Consider the following 23,122-nt stretch of genomic DNA (forward strand, 5'->3'; position numbering starts at 1 on the left):
AAGAAGTGATGAACTCACGAAACGCGTCGGGCTGATATCGTTTGGTGGACGGGGCTGAACTGCTACTTCTCTTCCTCCAATAAAGAATTGTGGCAGATACTTACCTGGTGTGGGGTCTTTCTCTAGCAGGCAACTTTGTTCGAAGTGATGTGTAGCGGCTTGCCTGAGCCGCGGAAAGGTGCCCCGCTGCTTTCTGGCAGTCCTATGGAGACGTCGAATGGCGTAGCTGTGTTTGGACATCAGGAGCCGTTGTTGGTGGAGTAAGCAGTGGAAGCGGCAATCTCCAGCCCTGTACCGCAATCCACTTGGATTTTAATTTGTGCAATATTATTTGGACAACACGGCAGCTCACTTGAGAAAATGATTGCACTCCAACTACCACAGGCCACTGGGGTGGCCACGCCCACCTGGGCGGAGATTATCATGCTTGGGAGTGTTTGAGAAATTGCCGCGCTGGTTCATTGACAAGCCGTAAGCCCCAGAAGAAGTGATGAACTCACGAAACGCGTCGGGCTGATATCGTTTGGTGGACGGGGCTGAACTGCTACTTCTCTTCCTCCAATAAAGAATTGTGGCAGATACTTACCTGGTGTGGGGTCTTTCTCTAGCAGGCAACTTTGTTCGAAGTGATGTGTAGCGGCTTGCCTGAGCCGCGGAAAGGTGCCCCGCTGCTTTCTGGCAGTCCTATGGAGACGTCGAATGGCGTAGCTGTGTTTGGACATCAGGAGCCGTTGTTGGTGGAGTAAGCAGTGGAAGCGGCAATCTCCAGCCCTGTACCGCAATCCACTTGGATTTTAATTTGTGCAATATTATTTGGACAACACGGCAGCTCACTTGAGAAAATGATTGCACTCCAACTACCACAGGCCACTGGGGTGGCCGCGCCCACCTGGGCGGAGATTATCATGCTTGGGAGTGTTTGAGAAATTGCCGCGCTGGTTCATTGACAAGCCGTAAGCCCCAGAAGAAGTGATGAACTCACGAAACGCGTCGGGCTGATATCGTTTGGTGGACGGGGCTGAACTGCTACTTCTCTTCCTCCAATAAAGAATTGTGGCAGATACTTACCTGGTGTGGGGTCTTTCTCTAGCAGGCAACTTTGTTCGAAGTGATGTGTAGCGGCTTGCCTGAGCCGCGGAAAGGTGCCCCGCTGCTTTCTGGCAGTCCTATGGAGACGTCGAATGGCGTAGCTGTGTTTGGACATCAGGAGCCGTTGTTGGTGGAGTAAGCAGTGGAAGCGGCAATCTCCAGCCCTGTACCGCAATCCACTTGGATTTTAATTTGTGCAATATTATTTGGACAACACGGCAGCTCACTTGAGAAAATGATTGCACTCCAACTACCACAGGCCACTGGGGTGGCCGCGCCCACCTGGGCGGAGATTATCATGCTTGGGAGTGTTTGAGAAATTGCCGCGCTGGTTCATTGACAAGCCGTAAGCCCCAGAAGAAGTGATGAACTCACGAAACGCGTCGGGCTGATATCGTTTGGTGGACGGGGCTGAACTGCTACTTCTCTTCCTCCAATAAAGAATTGTGGCAGATACTTACCTGGTGTGGGGTCTTTCTCTAGCAGGCAACTTTGTTCGAAGTGATGTGTAGCGGCTTGCCTGAGCCGCGGAAAGGTGCCCCGCTGCTTTCTGGCAGTCCTATGGAGACGTCGAATGGCGTAGCTGTGTTTGGACATCAGGAGCCGTTGTTGGTGGAGTAAGCAGTGGAAGCGGCAATCTCCAGCCCTGTACCGCAATCCACTTGGATTTTAATTTGTGCAATATTATTTGGACAACACGGCAGCTCACTTGAGAAAATGATTGCACTCCAACTACCACAGGCCACTGGGGTGGCCGCGCCCACCTGGGCAGAGATTATCATGCTTGGGAGTGTTTGAGAAATTGCTGCGCTGGTTCATTGACAAGCCGTAAGCCCCAGAAGAAGTGATGAACTCACGAAACGCGTCGGGCTGATATCGTTTGGTGGACGGGGCTGAACTGCTACTTCTCTTCCTCCAATAAAGAATTGTGGCAGATACTTACCTGGTGTGGGGTCTTTCTCTAGCAGGCAACTTTGTTCGAAGTGATGTGTAGCGGCTTGCCTGAGCCGCGGAAAGGTGCCCCGCTGCTTTCTGGCAGTCCTATGGAGACGTCGAATGGCGTAGCTGTGTTTGGACATCAGGAGCCGTTGTTGGTGGAGTAAGCAGTGGAAGCGGCAATCTCCAGCCCTGTACCGCAATCCACTTGGATTTTAATTTGTGCAATATTATTTGGACAACACGGCAGCTCACTTGAGAAAATGATTGCACTCCAACTACCACAGGCCACTGGGGTGGCCGCGCCCACCTGGGCGGAGATTATCATGCTTGGGAGTGTTTGAGAAATTGCCGCGCTGGTTCATTGACAAGCCGTAAGCCCCAGAAGAAGTGATGAACTCACGAAACGCGTCGGGCTGATATCGTTTGGTGGACGGGGCTGAACTGCTACTTCTCTTCCTCCAATAAAGAATTGTGGCAGATACTTACCTGGTGTGGGGTCTTTCTCTAGCAGGCAACTTTGTTCGAAGTGATGTGTAGCGGCTTGCCTGAGCCGCGGAAAGGTGCCCCGCTGCTTTCTGGCAGTCCTATGGAGACGTCGAATGGCGTAGCTGTGTTTGGACATCAGGAGCCGTTGTTGGTGGAGTAAGCAGTGGAAGCGGCAATCTCCAGCCCTGTACCGCAATCCACTTGGATTTTAATTTGTGCAATATTATTTGGACAACACGGCAGCTCACTTGAGAAAATGATTGCACTCCAACTACCACAGGCCACTGGGGTGGCCGCGCCCACCTGGGCGGAGATTATCATGCTTGGGAGTGTTTGAGAAATTGCCGCGCTGGTTCATTGACAAGCCGTAAGCCCCAGAAGAAGTGATGAACTCACGAAACGCGTCGGGCTGATATCGTTTGGTGGACGGGGCTGAACTGCTACTTCTCTTCCTCCAATAAAGAATTGTGGCAGATACTTACCTGGTGTGGGGTCTTTCTCTAGCAGGCAACTTTGTTCGAAGTGATGTGTAGCGGCTTGCCTGAGCCGCGGAAAGGTGCCCCGCTGCTTTCTGGCAGTCCTATGGAGACGTCGAATGGCGTAGCTGTGTTTGGACATCAGGAGCCGTTGTTGGTGGAGTAAGCAGTGGAAGCGGCAATCTCCAGCCCTGTACCGCAATCCACTTGGATTTTAATTTGTGCAATATTATTTGGACAACACGGCAGCTCACTTGAGAAAATGATTGCACTCCAACTACCACAGGCCACTGGGGTGGCCGCGCCCACCTGGGCGGAGATTATCATGCTTGGGAGTGTTTGAGAAATTGCCGCGCTGGTTCATTGACAAGCCGTAAGCCCCAGAAGAAGTGATGAACTCACGAAACGCGTCGGGCTGATATCGTTTGGTGGACGGGGCTGAACTGCTACTTCTCTTCCTCCAATAAAGAATTGTGGCAGATACTTACCTGGTGTGGGGTCTTTCTCTAGCAGGCAACTTTGTTCGAAGTGATGTGTAGCGGCTTGCCTGAGCCGTGGAAAGGTGCCCCGCTGCTTTCTGGCAGTCCTATGGAGACGTCGAATGGCGTAGCTGTGTTTGGACATCAGGAGCCGTTGTTGGTGGGGTAAGCAGTGGAAGCGGCAATCTCCAGCCCTGTACCGCAATCCACTTGGATTTTAATTTGTGCAATATTATTTGGACAACACGGCAGCTCACTTGAGAAAATGATTGCACTCCAACTACCACAGGCCACTGGGGTGGCCGCGCCCACCTGGGCGGAGATTATCATGCTTGGGAGTGTTTGAGAAATTGCCGCGCTGGTTCATTGACAAGCCGTAAGCCCCAGAAGAAGTGATGAACTCACGAAACGCGTCGGGCTGATATCGTTTGGTGGACGGGGCTGAACTGCTACTTCTCTTCCTCCAATAAAGAATTGTGGCAGATACTTACCTGGTGTGGGGTCTTTCTCTAGCAGGCAACTTTGTTCGAAGTGATGTGTAGCGGCTTGCCTGAGCCGCGGAAAGGTGCCCCGCTGCTTTCTGGCAGTCCTATGGAGACGTCGAATGGCGTAGCTGTGTTTGGACATCAGGAGCCGTTGTTGGTGGAGTAAGCAGTGGAAGCGGCAATCTCCAGCCCTGTACCGCAATCCACTTGGATTTTAATTTGTGCAATATTATTTGGACAACACGGCAGCTCACTTGAGAAAATGATTGCACTCCAACTACCACAGGCCACTGGGGTGGCCGCGCCCACCTGGGCGGAGATTATCATGCTTGGGAGTGTTTGAGAAATTGCCGCGCTGGTTCATTGACAAGCCGTAAGCCCCAGAAGAAGTGATGAACTCACGAAACGCGTCGGGCTGATATCGTTTGGTGGACGGGGCTGAACTGCTACTTCTCTTCCTCCAATAAAGAATTGTGGCAGATACTTACCTGGTGTGGGGTCTTTCTCTAGCAGGCAACTTTGTTCGAAGTGATGTGTAGCTGCTTGCCTGAGCCGTGGAAAGGTGCCCCGCTGCTTTCTGGCAGTCCTATGGAGACGTCGAATGGCGTAGCTGTGTTTGGACATCAGGAGCCGTTGTTGGTGGGGTAAGCAGTGGAAGCGGCAATCTCCAGCCCTGTACCGCAATCCACTTGGATTTTAATTTGTGCAATATTATTTGGACAACACGGCAGCTCACTTGAGAAAATGATTGCACTCCAACTACCACAGGCCACTGGGGTGGCCGCGCCCACCTGGGCGGAGATTATCATGCTTGGGAGTGTTTGAGAAATTGCCGCGCTGGTTCATTGACAAGCCGTAAGCCCCAGAAGAAGTGATGAACTCACGAAACGCGTCGGGCTGATATCGTTTGGTGGACGGGGCTGAACTGCTACTTCTCTTCCTCCAATAAAGAATTGTGGCAGATACTTACCTGGTGTGGGGTCTTTCTCTAGCAGGCAACTTTGTTCGAAGTGATGTGTAGCGGCTTGCCTGAGCCGCGGAAAGGTGCCCCGCTGCTTTCTGGCAGTCCTATGGAGACGTCGAATGGCGTAGCTGTGTTTGGACATCAGGAGCCGTTGTTGGTGGAGTAAGCAGTGGAAGCGGCAATCTCCAGCCCTGTACCGCAATCCACTTGGATTTTAATTTGTGCAATATTATTTGGACAACACGGCAGCTCACTTGAGAAAATGATTGCACTCCAACTACCACAGGCCACTGGGGTGGCCGCGCCCACCTGGGCGGAGATTATCATGCTTGGGAGTGTTTGAGAAATTGCCGCGCTGGTTCATTGACAAGCCGTAAGCCCCAGAAGAAGTGATGAACTCACGAAACGCGTCGGGCTGATATCGTTTGGTGGACGGGGCTGAACTGCTACTTCTCTTCCTCCAATAAAGAATTGTGGCAGATACTTACCTGGTGTGGGGTCTTTCTCTAGCAGGCAACTTTGTTCGAAGTGATGTGTAGCTGCTTGCCTGAGCCGCGGAAAGGTGCCCCGCTGCTTTCTGGCAGTCCTATGGAGACGTCGAATGGCGTAGCTGTGTTTGGACATCAGGAGCCGTTGTTGGTGGAGTAAGCAGTGGAAGCGGCAATCTCCAGCCCTGTACCGCAATCCACTTGGATTTTAATTTGTGCAATATTATTTGGACAACACGGCAGCTCACTTGAGAAAATGATTGCACTCCAACTACCACAGGCCACTGGGGTGGCCGCGCCCACCTGGGCGGAGATTATCATGCTTGGGAGTGTTTGAGAAATTGCCGCGCTGGTTCATTGACAAGCCGTAAGCCCCAGAAGAAGTGATGAACTCACGAAACGCGTCGGGCTGATATCGTTTGGTGGACGGGGCTGAACTGCTACTTCTCTTCCTCCAATAAAGAATTGTGGCAGATACTTACCTGGTGTGGGGTCTTTCTCTAGCAGGCAACTTTGTTCGAAGTGATATATATATATATATATATACTTGTTTTCGCGCAGATACCCAAGCCTCTATCCACAACAAGCGTTTGTTTCCTTAGTCCAAAAACAATGCCACAAGCCACAAATCCTTTTAACAGTGTGTTTTTTATTCTTTGGTTTCGGCCAAGTCACTCGACGCGTTTCGGAGGAGACCTCCTTTTTCACGAGCAGCTGCACCTGGCACTGACCTCTAGAGACCTAGTGTTTGGAAATAATGCACCTGCAGCAAAGAATGTGTCCAGTACAGAACTATATTTTATGTGGATAACTCTGAACTGTCATCAAAGAGCTGCATGAAAACTGAATAGTATAGGTTACATTGTTTTTTCTAAAGTCTTTCATTATTCTAATGATGCTAAAAAAAAGGTTCCTGTGGGTAGAAATACACTCTTATTAGTAAAACCAAACAACTGTGGGACATTTTAAATTCTGAGTTTGTGCTTCTATAGACCATTCACTCTTTAACATATACTGCCTACTAGTGTGGATGACATGTGATTCCTACACCTTGTAATCTAACTTGTGTTATGTAACATTTCTTATAGACTGATTTACACACATATGATTAATTGTCGCAGTGTAATGTGTGTGTGATCTAAAGTACTCTGACACCCTACCCTGTTATGAGTAGTGCTATAAAACAAATGGAATACATGTGAAAGAGGGCTTATGGAGAGATATGATATGGGGCACTGTTGGAGGGTGGCAATGAGGGAATCCGTGGAGAAGGTCGTCACTTGGGGAGAGGCGCCAACAAAGGTTTTTTGCACAGGGCGCCACCAGCAGTAAAGCCGGACCAGTGATAATCATTTGTGGTTACACAGATTTCCAAATGTCATTCTGCATAACACAGGGGCCTACAGGGTGATCAGTTAGAATCAGAATATCATTTTACTATCCAATATTACTGATGTCCTTACCGGCCCTCAATTACAGTGATACTCGTGAAGGAACCCTATGCAACCGTGACAAAAAATGACCACGTGATTTGATTAAAAACATAATTACCTTCAAGACATCTATCCATGCCTGTTATCATTTTCTGTAATTGATCATTATATGTTTTCTCTCTTTCTAGATGTTCAGGATGCAATAATTAGGAACCCATCTACTGCAGGTGTTTTGCAGATTACCTCCCCTATGGTAAGAATGAGGAGAAACCCAGTCTCATCCCAGGATTATAACAGTGTGACATAAAACACAAGCCGGGCTGTAAAGTGTGTGTGTGCATGTGTTTGCTTGTATGTAATGGGCCGATTCATTCAAATAAGTTGAAAATCTGCACCCACAGTTATGTTTCTGCATGGGTGCACGTTTCTGAGTTGTTGTACCTTCACGAAGATTTCCAGGAGTAAACCTGAAAAGCTGCCAGTTGCAGGTTTCCAGTCGTACTCCTTCGTCCTATATTATTTATTTGCATTGGCATTTGCCTCATGAAGTATTGGAGTTCGAGATAAATTCCACTTTGCGGTAAACCAACACTGCTGTGCAATAGCACATTTTTTATTCTTTGCTTTTTCTCTCCTGGGTAAATGTTTTTCTACTGGAGGGACACATTTTCCAACACTACCGCCCACTCCCAGCTTTAAGGGTGTTCCATTCCCCTTGCCACCTTGGGAAGGATTTAGCGCAGCCTTCGGTTGAAGTAAATCTCCAAACATTTCCAGAATGGGAAAGGTCTGAAGGGAAGTTTGTGAATGGCAACCAACTTGTGTGTTTGAAGGCGTTTGCAAACTTTCAAGTCTAGTAACGCCTAGAGACGCCCACTTTGCACCCCTTAACTGAGATTTAATTTCTCAGAATAATATGCTGTAATGGCATAAAAGGATGTTCACGTGCAAGGCCGTCTTTTGTTAATACCATACACCCGCAAATCCAGACATTTGCACTAGTGTGACTGCTGTATGAGCACCAGTTCCTTTGTGGATCAGATTAAATTTCCTCTGAATAAGCCTCAAATGAGGATATGGCCAGCTTTCAACAAAGGTCCATGCACAGAGACTTTACTATGGATTTCCCGACTAGACGCACTTGGCTGACACCACATTACTGTGATGGCTGCAGGGGGTTTCTGAGTTTCAGTTGTTTCTTAACAGGCCTCATGGGATATACACTGAGTCCTTAACTGTTCCTTCGTGTTCGCTCGTTATATCGTTTACATCTGGATCTTTATGTTATGCTACCTTCACAGTGTGAAGTACATTTTCCTTCAGCACAGTTTTGCAACCTTTTTGGTTCCAATACCTGTCTTGAAGATGCAAGTCAATTTTAGAACTTTCCGGAACACCCATTGGTATATTTATAAAAAAAAAAAAACTCTCAAGTCTTTTTATTGAATTTTCTGCAACATAGGACAAAGCATAGAAGTACAGTGGTAAAATAAATAAATATACAGATAGAGCGTGTAGTAGGGATACCGAGGGGGGGGGCGAAGTCACTGTAGGATTTGAATTGGCATGGTCTATTGACCTTTGGAGATTACCCACAACAATCGACTACTATAAATTGTGCATATCATTAGATTTATGTTGCATTAGGTTGTAGCAACAGTACATCACAAGAATCATGAATACATATTGACAACGTTAAGGCACTCACTGTCATCATATTGACTATGATGAGGCAGTAATTGGAGCACCAATGACGGAGGTGATGCGTAGATTCTAAATTGGATACAAATCCTACATGTTAGAATAAGAAAGTACCAGGGCCCTGTGTGTGTGGAGAGGATATCGGGATAGAGGATGTGTTATAATGTAAAATGGCTGTGAAAGAGAATGTCTTTTAGACAGTATAGCACTCTCCTGAGATAAGAGTTTACGGTGGCTTGTAGCTAAGAAGTTTGGTATCCAATGAGTCCCAAATTGGTCTATGAGAGGAACGCCAGGGGGTGAGTTGTAGTGTCACATTATCAGCACCACTAAGGAAGGTGATCCACTCTTGCCACATTCGGAAGGAAATCGCATTGAAGTTCTTCCAGTTATGAAGTATCAATTTGCATGCTAGGGTAAGCATTAGGTCTAGTAGATGGAGATCACCATCGGTTTTCAGCTGATTGTCTAATGGGCCGAGAAGGATATATGAGAACTCATGTGAGGGAGTAATATTGAAAGTGTGTTTAATGCAGTCCAATATTTAACTCCAGAAAGACTCTAGGATTGGGCATTCGAAGAGCATATGTGCTAAGTTGCCTTCACTTAACTCGCAGTTCCAACAGTTGGGATTAGGAGTGAGTCCTATTTTAAAAAGTCTGGAAGGTGTCCAGTATGTTCTGTTGATAATCATATATTTAGTTTGAGATAGAGTTGGTGATATCTTATTAGAAAAAGGAGATTTGTTAATGTTTTCCCAGTCAAACACCACATTTCTAGTGTTTGATTCTGATTCCCATTTTACTTGATTGTGTGAGAGAGATTTGTTTATGTTTATAAATGCCCGAGACCATATGGCCGGCTCTAGTAAAGTGGCCTAATAAGATAGGTAGGGATGGAGCAATCGCCTTTAGGGATTTTTGGGAGATCTGAATCTTGAGTTGCAGAAGTTTGTAAAAATCCAATTTTGTCAAATTGAATTGGTTCTGTAGTACTGAGAATGGTAGTGGTGATGAGCCTAGGTATAAATCTTCCAGTAAGTTAATTCCACTGTACGACCAATTTGACCAGAAGATTGGGGTGCCATCAATCTTGATACTGGGGTTGTTCCACAAGGAAGTAAGAGTGGAGTTTTTTAATTTTACATCTGATTGCGTGTCTAAGCGGAGGAGGGCATTTTTTGTGTTTTTTATAATGGTCTTTGAGTGTGGTAGGTGTGTTGTATGCATAGATGCCATAGCTACGAGAGGAGCTTTCTTAATGAGAGATCTTTCTATGGTAGCCAAGACGGTTCGTATACTGTATTGCTAATGAACCAATTGGACACCTGTTTGCATAGGTAAGCAATTTGATCATTCCTAAAGTTAGGCAAGCCGATTCCACCTTTGTTTTTGATCATTTAAGCTTCCTCAGTGAGATTCGTGGCTTCTTCCCTTGCCATAGGAAATTATTAAAGGTTTTGTCCAATTTCTTTAGAAAGTCATCAGATAACATCATTGGTAGCATACTACTGAGATAGTTGACTAATGGAGTAACCCATCATTTTTAGTGTTTCCGCTCTACCCCACCAAGAGAGGAATTTAGGTGACCATGAGTCGAGAAGTGAGCTAATTTTTTTATGTAAGGCTTTCTCTTTGGTATGTGGAGTGGTTATCAGGTCGTTTGTGAATTCTATCCCTAAATATTTGATGCATTCCTGTTGCCATGCTAGTCCGGATGAACCTAGCATATCCCTATTGCCACAATGATTGATCAGCTTAACTTCTGATTTATCTTTATTGAGACAGTATCCCGACACATCCAAAAATTGTTGGATTGACCTCATTAGAGCTGAGATAGAGGAGGAGGCATTATCTGTGACAATAAGCACGTCGTCAGCGTACGCCGCCAGTTTGATCGTAGTTTTGTCAAAGGTGATCCCTGTGATGTCCTGATTTTCTCTAATATGCTGGAGAAAGGGCTCTAGTGCTATGAGAAAAAGTGGTGGAGAAAGAGGGCAGCCTTGCCTGGTGCCTTGCTTTAGATTGAAGGAGGAGGAAAGTATACCACCCGCTCTGACTCTTGCACTTGGTTTGTAATACAAGGCCATAATCATTTTAGTCAGGTTGTCCCCTAGATTAAATTTCTCTGGCGTTGCACATAAATATTTCCAATCTACCTTATCGAACGCTTTTTCAGCGTCTACTGTGATCGCTACGGTGGGTGTATTTATTAATTTTGCTTTTTCGATAGTATGGCACAGCAGTCTTGTGTTGTCGCTGGATAGGCTATGCTATAAGAAGCCGACTTGTGAAGTGTGGATCAGTTTTGAAATATATTGTTGGATACGTTTTGAAAGGATTGAGGCATAGATCTTGCAGTTCAAATTTATCAGCGAGATCGGCCTGTAACTCTTCGGTAGAAGAGGATCTTTCCCTTCCTTGGCCATACTGTTATAATGGCTTCGGCTGGGGTGCCTGTGAAATGGCCAGATTCGGAGAAGTGTTTATATAATTTAGTAAGTGATGGAACCAGAGACATAGCGAATGTTTTGAAAAATTTGGCATTGAACCCATCTGGGCCAGGGGCTTTGCCGGTTTTGAGATCTTTAATGGCCTCCATGATTTCTTTGTCTGGGATTGGTCCATTAATGGAGGTTTTTTCTTCCTCTGTGAGAGGTGGTAGTTTGACGCTATTTAAAAAGTTTTTGCAATCTGAATGGTTAACTTCAGAGTTTTCTTCATATAGTTCTTGGTAGAATTCTCTAAAGATTTCAGATATGCTATCAGGATCAGTAGTAATTTTGCCATCCTTATCTTTCATGGAGCTAATGGCATGTCTCTGAAGTTTAAACTTTAACTACGATGCTAGTGATTTGCCTGCCTTATTTGACTCACAAAGTTTGATGCTTTTCTGTTTGTTAATCCAGATTCCAGCACGCGTATTAATGATTTTGTTGTATTCGTATTTCTTATTGAGGATTGTGCTGAGAGTAGTGGTATGAATTTTCTCTAGTTCTGCGATTTCTTTCTCTAATTGAGTTAGTTTGGAGTTGGCTTCCTTATTCATGTTGGATCTTATCTTAATGATGACACCTCTTATTGTGGCCTTTAGAGCTTCCCACCATGAGAGATCTGGTGGTTTCACCTTCTTTATTATCTATGTGAAAGTTATGACTAGATTCTGTAATGATTTTAATGTTATTTTGACAGGAAACAATTTCATCATTAAACCTCCACATTGACTGTCTTTTACTTGATGTGTGGTCAGTGATGGAAAGAGTGATGCAGGAGTGATCCGAAATTACTCTAGGCTCTATAGTGGATTGGTCAATTTTACTCATCGCATTACCCGTGATCAATATGTAATCTATACGGAGTAAGATTTATGGGGAAAAGAGTAAAATGTATAATCCCTTTCTGAGGGGTTCTGAATTCTCCAAGCGTCTGAGGTTGAATTGTGCGCAGAATGTTTTAAGTATTTTATGTGATTTGTTCGGGTGGAATGGGAACTGTGAGTTTTTATCTAGATGAGGATCTAGGGGAAGGTTGAACTCACCAGCTAGTATAGTAGTGGCTGTATCTGGGATTTTCCTCAGTTGGTCATAAATATCTTCCCAAAAGCCAGGTTCGTCTTTGGTAGGTAACTAAATTTGTGATGCACCATCTTCCCTTTGAATCCGAGATGGACGAACTTAAAGTGATTCTGGACTTTTTGCTTATTAATGTTATGACTCCACTCTTTTTGCCATTCGCTGCTGAACAAGCAAGATCCGGAAATTGGTAATTTTTTAGTTTTAGGGATTGTGTTTCGTCAAGTTTAGATTCTTGCAAGAGGATGATATCCCCCCTTTGTTTGTTGAGATAATCAAGGATTTTCCTTCTCTTAACCGGGTGATTGATCCCTTTCACATTTAGGGATACTATTTTAATGGATTTGTTTGTTCCAGTCATTGGGGAGTATTGTGATTGGTGCTGGTGAGTGATCCTTTTGACTTCATCTACCTGACAAACAGCCTCGCAATACGACCACCCAGGATCAACAATGTTATTAGTTTGTTAAGCCGTAGATTGAATTTCTTTCCTCTGGATAAGGTAATCAGAAATAAAAAATAGAGTGTAGGGAGTAAAGTGCAAGAGAGCATAAGAAAGATGTACTGCAAACCCAATGAACCCCAACCCTTACAAAACCCCTCTCCTCCCCTTCCCCCAAACACAGCTTACGAACATGACGATTAGAGGAAGGACTGCTCCTTCGGGGTACAGACTGATAAAAGTATTAGAACGTTAACACTGTGACAAGAGCCACATTGGATAGCTAAGATCGGCTAGACAGGCTAGATAGGCTAGACTGAATAAGTGTGCGGTTATTACCTACATTGTCATTTATAACCAACATTTATAACATTGTCATTATAGCATTGTCATTTATAACCAACATTTATCATTTAACATCAATCACTTATCATTAAAACAAGTACTTATCATTTATAATAAAAGTTGTAAATTTGACCATAACTTCTAAGTATCTGGTTTACGATTGCCATCTGCTGTTTCTAAGCGCTTTGTTATCCAGTTACCCAATTTATTCGTTCCCAATTATCCGACCTTATAGGGATGTCTGGCTAACTTGTTGGGAGTTAAATTCGTGATTTGCAGCTCACTGAGCCATCCTGACATGTCTCCTAAAGTATTCAACAACACTCCAACATAATAATATCTTGCAATTATAAGTTTGATTGCTCTCCTCATACTTCCTGTAAGCTGTCACATGCGATATCAGACACCAGTGCAATACCAAAACACCGGAGTTTAATTGGTTTCCAGCTGGCCGATGTTTACTTTGGAGATTGATAGAAAATTAGACAACCTCATTCCAAAACCAAGTCACTTTTTGTTTAACAGTAGACGTGTATAACACCTGACTTTCAAGTTGTAATATATGAAATTATAGATAGGTTACCACGAAGAACGAGGATGTTTACCAATTGGCTTGTGATAGACAAAAAGCAACGCACAGAACCACGAGGTGAAAAACATCCGATTTATACACTGCTACTAATGTGAAATGTAATGTAACATCCCAGACCTTCTTCCCCTGTTCAGATGTACAGCACCTGGATAGACGAATCTGGGGGAATCCTGCACAAGCTGGTATCCTGCCACCCAGCCCCAGCATCAACCTGTGCATGACCAATATTTCCTGCTGTTTTACTCTCACTTCTTCTGTCCAAATATAAACAAGCTTTGGCAAAGCAATCGGTCTCCCTCAACAATATTCGGCGATTGATAAAACCGGCTTTGCCAATGCCTGGGAGGCAATGTCAAAAGTATGAAAACATTGCGTTCTACACTTTAAAGATCCTCTCTGGATTGTCTGATAAATATGTATTGTGTTTTCACCTTCATTGCCGTAATGTTACAACACAATTGGACCATCTTGAAAAAATAGAAAACATTTTTTTAATTGTTCTCTTCAATTTTTTTTAATAACTAAATGTTATTATGAATTTTGAATTAAGCAGTAACAGCACTGTCAACATTCTGCCAATATAAGAAGTGAGCATCAAATGAATAAAACAAGGAAAAGGCATCAAATTATGCATCATCCTAGACCATAGTATGTCCTCCATTTCCCCCACACCTTCTTATGTTTCTGGAGACGGCCTCTCGATACGTAGATCGGTTCTTCTTGGCTCACCAGTCCATCGCCGTTCATCAGCTTGACAGGGTTGGAGGTGAGGAAGAAGGCCTGTGTTTAGCAATGTCCAAATGGCAAGTACCGTCCCAATACCTAGGAGTGTACTTTCACCTTGTGACCCCCCAAGGACCTCCACAATACCCAGAAAGGCTATTCTTGGGGAAGGTTCCACCGGTTCCCCAATTACCTGTGTGAGTGAGGCAAACAATACTTGCCAATACCTCACAATGAGGGGACATTTCCACACTATGTGAAAAAAATGGGGCCTTGCTATCCTGGCACCGATTTCAGATTGGTGGGGCCAGCTTCTTGGCGCGCCACAATCTCATGGGTGTAAGGTAGGCCATGTGAAAGTATTTGAATTGTATGAGTCGGAGTTTGGAGGGGATCACCAGCACTCTGAGGGGCATACAGGCATCTCTCCAATCTGATTCATCAAGCGGTCCAAGCCACGCTTACCAAAGTGATTGTAGATTTGTAAGAGGAGCTGGGGAATTGATGTCAAGGGTTTTATAGATCCGGTAGATATCTCACTTACCCATGGGGCCCATAAGTATCTTTGTTTCAAGTGAATAAAGTCGGCTACGTCACTAAAGAGCACCCAGTGTGAGTGGAGAGCATGCTGTAGCTGTAAGTAGTGGTAGGATGGGTGTAAAGGAAACTCAGATTGCATGTCTTGAAAGGATTTTAAGTGGAAACCCTGCCAAACATCCCCCACCATAAAAAACCCAATAAGAAACAAATGTTGGAGAGCACCTTTTGAAACCCGGCGCAGGGTATCAGCAATATAGAGTTCTGGATGGTGTAGAGTATTTGAGGTAGCTTTCTCATTTTAAACAGTGCTTTTCTACCGAGCACATTAAGTTGAAGTTTGACCCAAGTAACAATAGCTGTTGTCACGTAGTCATTAGAGGAGTCAGATTTAAGCTCCAAGTAAGGTTAGGTTCCAGATCTATGAACACTCCTAAGTATTAAAAACGTAGTCTGCGGACCGGGAGGGGTGTTTGCCAGTCTACGATGCTTCTGTCATCCTTCAGGGGTACCAGGAGGGATTTGGACCAATTAACTTGAAGGCCGAATGCTTCCCCATAGAGCATCAGTAACTAAAACAGGCGGTGGGTGTGTGGAGGGACTCAGATGAACAGGAGTAATAGTCTGCATAGAGGCCATGTTGTCTTCTGTAAAGACTTCCGACCCTCGGTCTAGGTCCACTCTCTCCCTGCAGCTCTGCTGTGCCGTCTCTTGCCTCCAGACCCTGATCTCCTCCTTGGGAGGTTCGAGGCTGCTGTCCGCTCCTGCGCCTGCTGCTCGCTCCAACCGGGACCAGACTGCCTGCAACCACCGTAACCTCTCTCAGCCGTTTTTTTCCTCTTAATTTTTCCCTGTTCTGCCACTGTTATTGTGCCCATCTGTGTCTTGCTCTAATTCCACCACTGTTTTTATTTTCTCGTGCCTGCCTGTTGGTTTTGCCTTTTGCCACTGCTGCCCTTGCGGCCCCTCCCCCCAGAATTCCCCCCGGAAATTTCCCCCCGGAATTACTCCGCCCCGCCTCCCAGCCTCTCCTCCCTCCCACCTCCCCTACTTAATGGCGGCCGCTGCGTGGCCATCCCGCTGGCGCGCTGAAGGCTCACCAAAGGCACGCCCGTCTGCGCCCGTCCATGACCCAACCGCGGCCAGCGCCAGGAAACCTGGACCTCCCAACATCCATCACTACGACACCACCGCCCTCCTTGCACTCAGCCCTGGAAGACTTATAGAATGCCAACAGGCCTCGCCGAACACAACCCACTGCCAGTTCTCCTGCCTCCACTCCTACCACACCCTCAACGCCACCCCGGCCTCCAACACCGCCGACGCCAGCACCGGCGACACCCTAAAATGCATCCTCCTCAATGTACGCTCCATACACAAACACGCCATGGAAATCTGGAACCTACTCGACTCTCCCTCGCCCGACATCGCCTTCTTCACAGAGACCTGGACCAACGCATCCTCTGCCCCCGACATCAGCACCACCATCCCAGATGGATACAAGATCCAGAGGAAAGACAGCCCCAACCACCCAGGAGGGGGCCTCGCCATTGCCAAGAGCAACCTCCGCCTCACTACCTCCAGTGAAACCTTCCCCTCCGCTGAACACCTGCACTTCCAGATCCAGACCACCCCCAAAGCCACACTCCAAGGAACCCTCGTCTACAGATCCCCCGGCCCCAGAACACCCTTCGCGACCACCATCACCGACTTCATCACACCCCACACCATTGCCTCAACAAACTACATACTCATTGGAGACCTGAACTTAAACCTCGACAACCCCAGCGACCCCAACTCCACTATCCTTCGTGACAACCTCACCAGCATCGGACTTAAACAATTCGTCAACACACCGACCCACAGAGCAGGACACACCCTCGACCCCATCTTCGCGGCAGGAAACAGCATCCAATTCAGCCACACAACACAACCGACATGGACCGATCACCACTGCGTACACTTCGCCATCAACAAACCCAAGGCACCCAAACCAGCCCCACGCCCACCATGAAGGAACTGAACTCCACACCTGGATCTCCGACTGCGCAGACGAGCTCGTCCCGCTACGCAACCCCGACAGACAACACCCCAGGAAAGCCGCCTGGTTCACCACCGCTCTCCAAGAAGCCAGACACACCTGCAGATGCCTGGAGAAGAACTGGAGAAACACCAAGACAACCGAAAACCACACCACCTACAAGGACACCATGACGGACTACCACAACCAGGTCAGGACCACCAAGAGGAACTTCATCCACAACAAAATCCTGGCCAACTCCACCAACTCCAAGAACTTTTCAGTGTCATTCAAGAATTCATCAACCCACACAGCGAAGCTACAGACATCACCCCATCCCAAGACCTCTGTGACAAGCTTGGAACCTATTTCCACCTCAATATTAAAAACCTCTACGACAACTTCATCAACCATCCAACAGGTGCCACAGACGGCCCCCCCACCCCCCAAAAAACACCAGCCAGCCCACCATCTCCAACTGGACACCGATCATGGCCGAAGACACCACCTCGACCATGAAAAGCATCCACTTGGGGGTCTCCACCGAACCCTGCCCCCCTCACATCTACCACAGAGCTGCGGCTGCCATCGCACCCGAACTACAACGCACCATCAACACCACCTTCAAAACAGGCACCTTCCCAGATGACTGGAAGCGCGCAGAAGTCAGACCTCTGCTCAAGAAGCCCACAGCTGACCCCACCGACCTCAAGAAGTATCGGCCCATCTTGCTCCTCCCCTCCGCTGCCAAAGTTGCAGAGAAAACAGTCAACAGGAAACTGACACGATTCATTGAAGAGAACGCCGTCCTCGACCCGTCGCAATCCGGATTCCGAAGCAACCACAGCACACAGACCACCCTACTCGCCACCACAGATGACATCCGCACCCTCCTGGACCAAGGCCACTCTGCAGCCATCATCCTACTAGACCTATCAGCGGCCTTTGACACCGTCTCCCACCGCACACTAGTCGCCAGACTACACGACGCAGGCGTACAAGGAACAGCCCTGGACTGGATCCGCTCATTCCTCACCGGAAGAAGCCAAATGATCACCCTTCCTCTCTGACCCCACGAGAATCACCTACGGAGTCCCACAGGGTTCATCCCTGAGCCCCACCCTCTTCAACATCTACATGGCCCCCCTTGCAGCCATCGTCCGAAAACAGGGCCTCAACATCGTATCCTACGCCGACGACTCCCAGCTCATCCTCTCCCTCACCAAAGACCCTACCACTGCCAAACTCAACTTCCAGAAAGGAATTCAAGATGTCGCAGTCTGGATTACCAACAGCTGCCTGAAGCTCAACGCCGAGAAGACGGAAGTCCTCGTCCTCAGCACCATCCCTTCTGCATGGGACAGCACCTGGTGGCCGACCGTCCAGAAAATTCCACCTACCCCCTCAGACCACGCCAAGAACCTCGGCATCATACTCGACTCATCACTCACCATGAACCGACAGGTCATCGCCGTCACCTCCAGCTGCTTCAACACCCTCCGCATCCTCTGCAAGACCTTCAAGTGGATCCCCCTGAGTCAAGGAAGACAGTCTCCCATGCACTCATCACCAGCAGACTAGACTACGGACACGCACTCTACGCCGGCATCAACAAGTCCCTACTCGGCAAACTCCAGACAATACAGAACACAGTCGCCAGACTCGTCCTCGGCATCCCGCGACACAAACACATCAGTCAACACCTACGAAGTCTCCACTGGCTCCCCATGGAGAAAAGAGTCACTTTCAAAATCCTCACTCACACCTACAAATGCCTACACAACAACGGACCCAAATACCTAAATGACAGAATCAACTTCCACGTACCCAAAAGAAACCTCCGATCTTCCAACCTCGCACTGGACGAAACCCCGCGCATCCACAGAGCCAGAGCAGGCGGAAGATCCTTCTCTCACATTGCAACCAAGACCTGGAACGAGCTACCGGCAGACATCAGACGCGCCCCCTCCCTGAACACCTTCAGGAAGATCCTCAAGACCTGGCTCTTCGGCTAAACAGTTCTGCGGACCACCCCCCCTTCGGCGCCTTGTGACCCTCATGGGTGAGTAGCGCTCTTACAATTCCCTGATTGATTGATTGATATTGCTTGCCCCTGGTTAAAGCCCCAGATCTGTGCATATTATCTTACCCAGGCTGTTAAGGACCCTATGGCCAAAACAAATAAAGGGGGGCGGGGGCAATAATTTTTTTTTTTTTTTTTAAACAATATTTTTATTAATTCTTGCGAGTCATGATTCGTGCCACGATAACCCATACGTTGTTTAAATCATACATACATTGGTGAGTCTCTGCAATGAGATACTTTAACATATATTCCAAAAGTTCAAGAGCAATTGTGTACAATAGATTTCAGCACTATCAGCACTCTGCCAGAAAGTGCTTCCTGCAAACTGACAAACAAACAAAAAGAAAACTATCTAATCCCCCTTCCCAGTCCTTTGCCCCCACCATCCCCCAATGATAGCAAAACACGATAACAACAATTATTTCAGCACTTCTGTACACAATTCATGACCTCCTCCTAAAAGTCTCTTAACCCAGGGCAACTTCAAACCATATGCAGCATCTCGTCCCCCTTAACAGACATCTGGAGCATCTCAACTCTCGTGCTACAAATGTTCGCATAATTTTACCAGGTGTGAGATATGCTCTGTGTAGAAAATAAAAATGTATGCGCTTAAATCTGGCAATGCAGGAGACCTTGTAAGTGTGTGCCAATATAGTCTTCCACTGTTCCTCTGGAATCCTCTTTCCATTTCAAACATAGGCCTTCTAGGGGCAAATAATACCTATTCTGAGAGACTGACACATGAGGGTGACCGCTCGTATTCTACCCGTAGTCGTGCCTATTACCTGACTACCATGGTGAAGCAGTGGCTTTGCCTCACCACCCCCCCAGTGATCATGTCTTATCAAAACTACTGTACGATGCAACAGGATTTGACCTGGAGGTATCTCGAAGGACCCTGAGAAGTCTGTGAACGACAACAGTTCTCCATCCCTGTAGAGGTCTCCCAATCGAACAACGCCATAATGATGTCCCTCTATTATGACCTTCAGTGCCCCGTCGTATTGAATACAGTGAGGCACCACGAGGGCATGCTCGGTGTGTACGGGTGGGGTGTGCGGGTACACTGTAATCAGCGCTACCAGCAACATCGGATGACTTGCAAGTCTGGTGCTCCACCCACCAAAGGTCATCTGGGGGTTACAAAGATTCGGGGCAGACGGTGCAAAGACTTCATCTCAGCAGCAGCCCCATCCCTTCACCATTCAGTTGAGCATGTAGCACATAGTAAAACACTGGAGCTGAGCTCATAAGATACATGTTTGCCAATCAGGCGCGGCCAAGTCCCCCTCCCTGGTGGGTCTGCGTAGCACAGTCATGAACACTCTTCATCTACCCGAACTCCAGGTGGGCTCAACCAGTAAGGAATCCAATTCCTTATAAACCATGCGAGAAATAAAAAATAGGTAGGCTGGTGATAAAATATAGTAAACCGGGGAGAGCCACCATTTTGGCAGGGTTCTTCAAAAAGCCACATTGGCTCGAAATGACCGCCAAGCTGCACCCACATTCGCATCTAGAATATCTTTGCGGTTATGAAACACCTTGACCCCCAGATATTTCACGCAGGTACCCTCCCATGCCAGGCCATGTTGGTTTCTGGGCGTGCGTCCCTCACTAGGAAGGGGAAAGAAAATGGATTTCACCAAAGCATTCTAATAACGGTATCGCTCCAGGCAATCCCTCTCCCAGCCCAGCCAGAAAGAGCAGCATATCATCAGCGTATAATGCTATGGTATACGTCAGGTCTCCACTACGCAATCCCCGATACACCAATCCCTGATGAGCTCAGTAGCCAGCGGTACAACTGCAATGGCAAACAAAAGCGGGGTAAGGGGTCGCCCTCTCTGGTTCCCTTGCCTACTATATAGGTCTGAGAAATTGTCCTGCTTGTGCGTACCCTGGGGATGCATATAATAGTTGAGATTTATTTTCACTATCGATGGAGACCACCACCGCATCAGTGTCCTCGGAGTCAGCAGTGTCCATAAGAGAGAGAGGAGTCTACGAATATTTATAGCTGTGCTCATCTCCGGGATGAACCCCGTCTGATCAGAATGAATAAGTCTGGACATGTAGGGGAGGAGTTGCGATGCTGGTATCTGGCTCAGTATTTTATAGTCCAGGTTCAACTTGGATCGGGGACAATATGCTCAAACATCTTGGGAGAGTACAGTAACGAAATGGTCAAGTAGTACACAACAAAAAGAATACACATATAAATTCCAATATATGAGTAATGCAGTTTATTTTGCAATGCAATTATTTTTTTGGTTTATGGCAACGCAGTTGCTCAATCCTCCTATACTGATATGTATATTTACAATTATTTACACTAAATGGTGCTCAGGGTTGATTAGCAGGAAAAAGGAGTGCTGGTGAGAAATGTGAAGATGTGAGGATAGTGGACAAGGACATGGTAGTGTGACATGTATCCATCTCATTTAAATGGTGATACTGATCCTGCCTTAACAAAGGTCAGTTGTTCCACATATATTACATAGCTTAACATGAACACTGTCAATAAATTACAGTCGTCCAGGCTTGTAATCAGGTAGTTGTCGATGTTTCGACCCCTATGTAATTAACTAGGTAAGTCCAGCCTTAGGGTGGGGTCTTCATCAGGACTATGATAGAGCACCTAGAAGCAATTGGATACTATGTGTAAGGGTGATGACACTGTTCTCACGCGGTAGTGAATGTGAAAGCAATGTAGAAAGTGAATTACCTAATTAGGCATCCAGCGTATTCCTTGCAGCTGGGGAAATTGAGTGAAGGTTGGGGCTCAACAGAGCTCCTAGACACAGAGAAAATACCTTAGTGAGTAATGGAGAAACACAGCAAGTGGCTATGTATGCACACTGTGTGAATTGACACTTACTCGAACAGGTGAGTGTATGGCCGTCCGTGCGTGTACGCAAAAGATGGCAGGTCAAAAAATCACTGGCATCTTGCAGATGAATCTAAAATAAAGGACAATATAGGGTAGTCTACGGTATTTAGAAAGGTGTAGTATGTGGTAAACACCACATCCTTAACAGAAAAAAAGCAGTGGAATAAAACCAAAATTACAATTAGGTCATGTGTCCCAGTAGGGAGACCCGGGGAGACCCTCCGGCGGCCACCGAGGGTCCAGCTATCACGCCAGCATGTGCAGCTGATCAAATACCATGATGGAAGTCTCAGTGTGGAGAGGAGTATTACTAATTGTAAACGGCGCTCATCTGCGACCGCAGCCTCACATTTGGAGGATGACAAAAATAATAAAACCAGCGGCCAGGATGGGTCCGCTGAAATCATGATGTAGCGTGCTCTACGCTGTTAAATAAAGTGCGCTGTGCATTTAAAGAGAAAATAAATAAATCAAGATAAAGCGAAAACAATCGCTAAGGCAAAAGGCCCCTCACCTCCTTAACATCCGTACGTCTTCAAATCCGGTCACCGAGTGAGCTGGCGGTTACAGGTTACGTTGAATGGATGCGGGGGGTGAGCTTGCACGTCGGGTGCAGCAGCTGAATGACTATACGTCGGTGGACGTGTGAAACCTGACTGCTCAGACGGGCAAAAATGCCGGTCTACGTGTAGATGCTAGAGGTTGTGACAAAAACACGGATATACGGTTGCCCCAAATGTCTGTGTGTATAATTAAAATTGAAAATGAAAAGTGGTTCAACAATTTCTTAAAAATGCACATGGAATGTGCTCGTAAACAGGATATTCTAGATGGATCAGAATAATTTGCATGTAGCCTGCACAAATCTCAAAGGGAAGTGTCCCTCATAGTAGATGATATATTAACAAAGCCTCTTAGGGGAAAGTTACATTCTATATACAAATGTTTTAACATATGAATCAAATGCCTTCTGGTGAGAAACCAACTTTTCATTTTCAATTTTAATTATACACACAGAAATTTGTCCGTATTTGACCATATATCCGTGTTTTTGTCACAACCTCTAACATCTACACGTAGACCGGCATTTTTGCCTCATCACGCAGGGGATCGCTGCCCCAGGTAAGAAAGTGGCTGAGCCAGTAGATATGAGAAGAGCAGCTGCAGCTCCCCCCATAAGGCTCCACGTGGAATCCCTGGAGACGATCAGAGGAACAGAGGACTCCATTCATGACGATGGCCGCCAAACCGCTTGCACGGCTGAGCTTTATTAGCGGGCTTCACAAGCAGTTAGGGGTCAGTCCCAAAATGTAGAAGAATCGGTTTGAGCCATCCGGCTCGATACTCAGTGGTTTCCTGGAATCCAGGCT

At 46.7% G+C, this 23,122-nt stretch overlaps 1 protein-coding gene across 3 annotated transcripts in view; it reads left to right on the forward strand.

Moving 5' to 3' along the window:
• CEP126 (centrosomal protein 126) overlaps positions 1 to 23,122 on the forward strand; it is a 315,130-nt gene that overhangs the window by 281,710 nt on the left and 10,298 nt on the right. For all 3 annotated transcript variants that reach the window (XM_085621438.1, XM_085621439.1, XM_085621440.1), the window contains one exon: positions 7,028 to 7,092. In XM_085621438.1, coding sequence (XP_085477564.1) covers positions 7,028 to 7,092 — 65 coding nt within the window. The remainder of the gene's footprint in view (positions 1 to 7,027; positions 7,093 to 23,122) is intronic.

This window comes from Triturus cristatus, chromosome 8 (genome assembly GCF_964204655.1).
Source record: "Triturus cristatus chromosome 8, aTriCri1.1, whole genome shotgun sequence".
Classification (NCBI taxonomy): domain Eukaryota; kingdom Metazoa; phylum Chordata; class Amphibia; order Caudata; family Salamandridae; genus Triturus; species Triturus cristatus.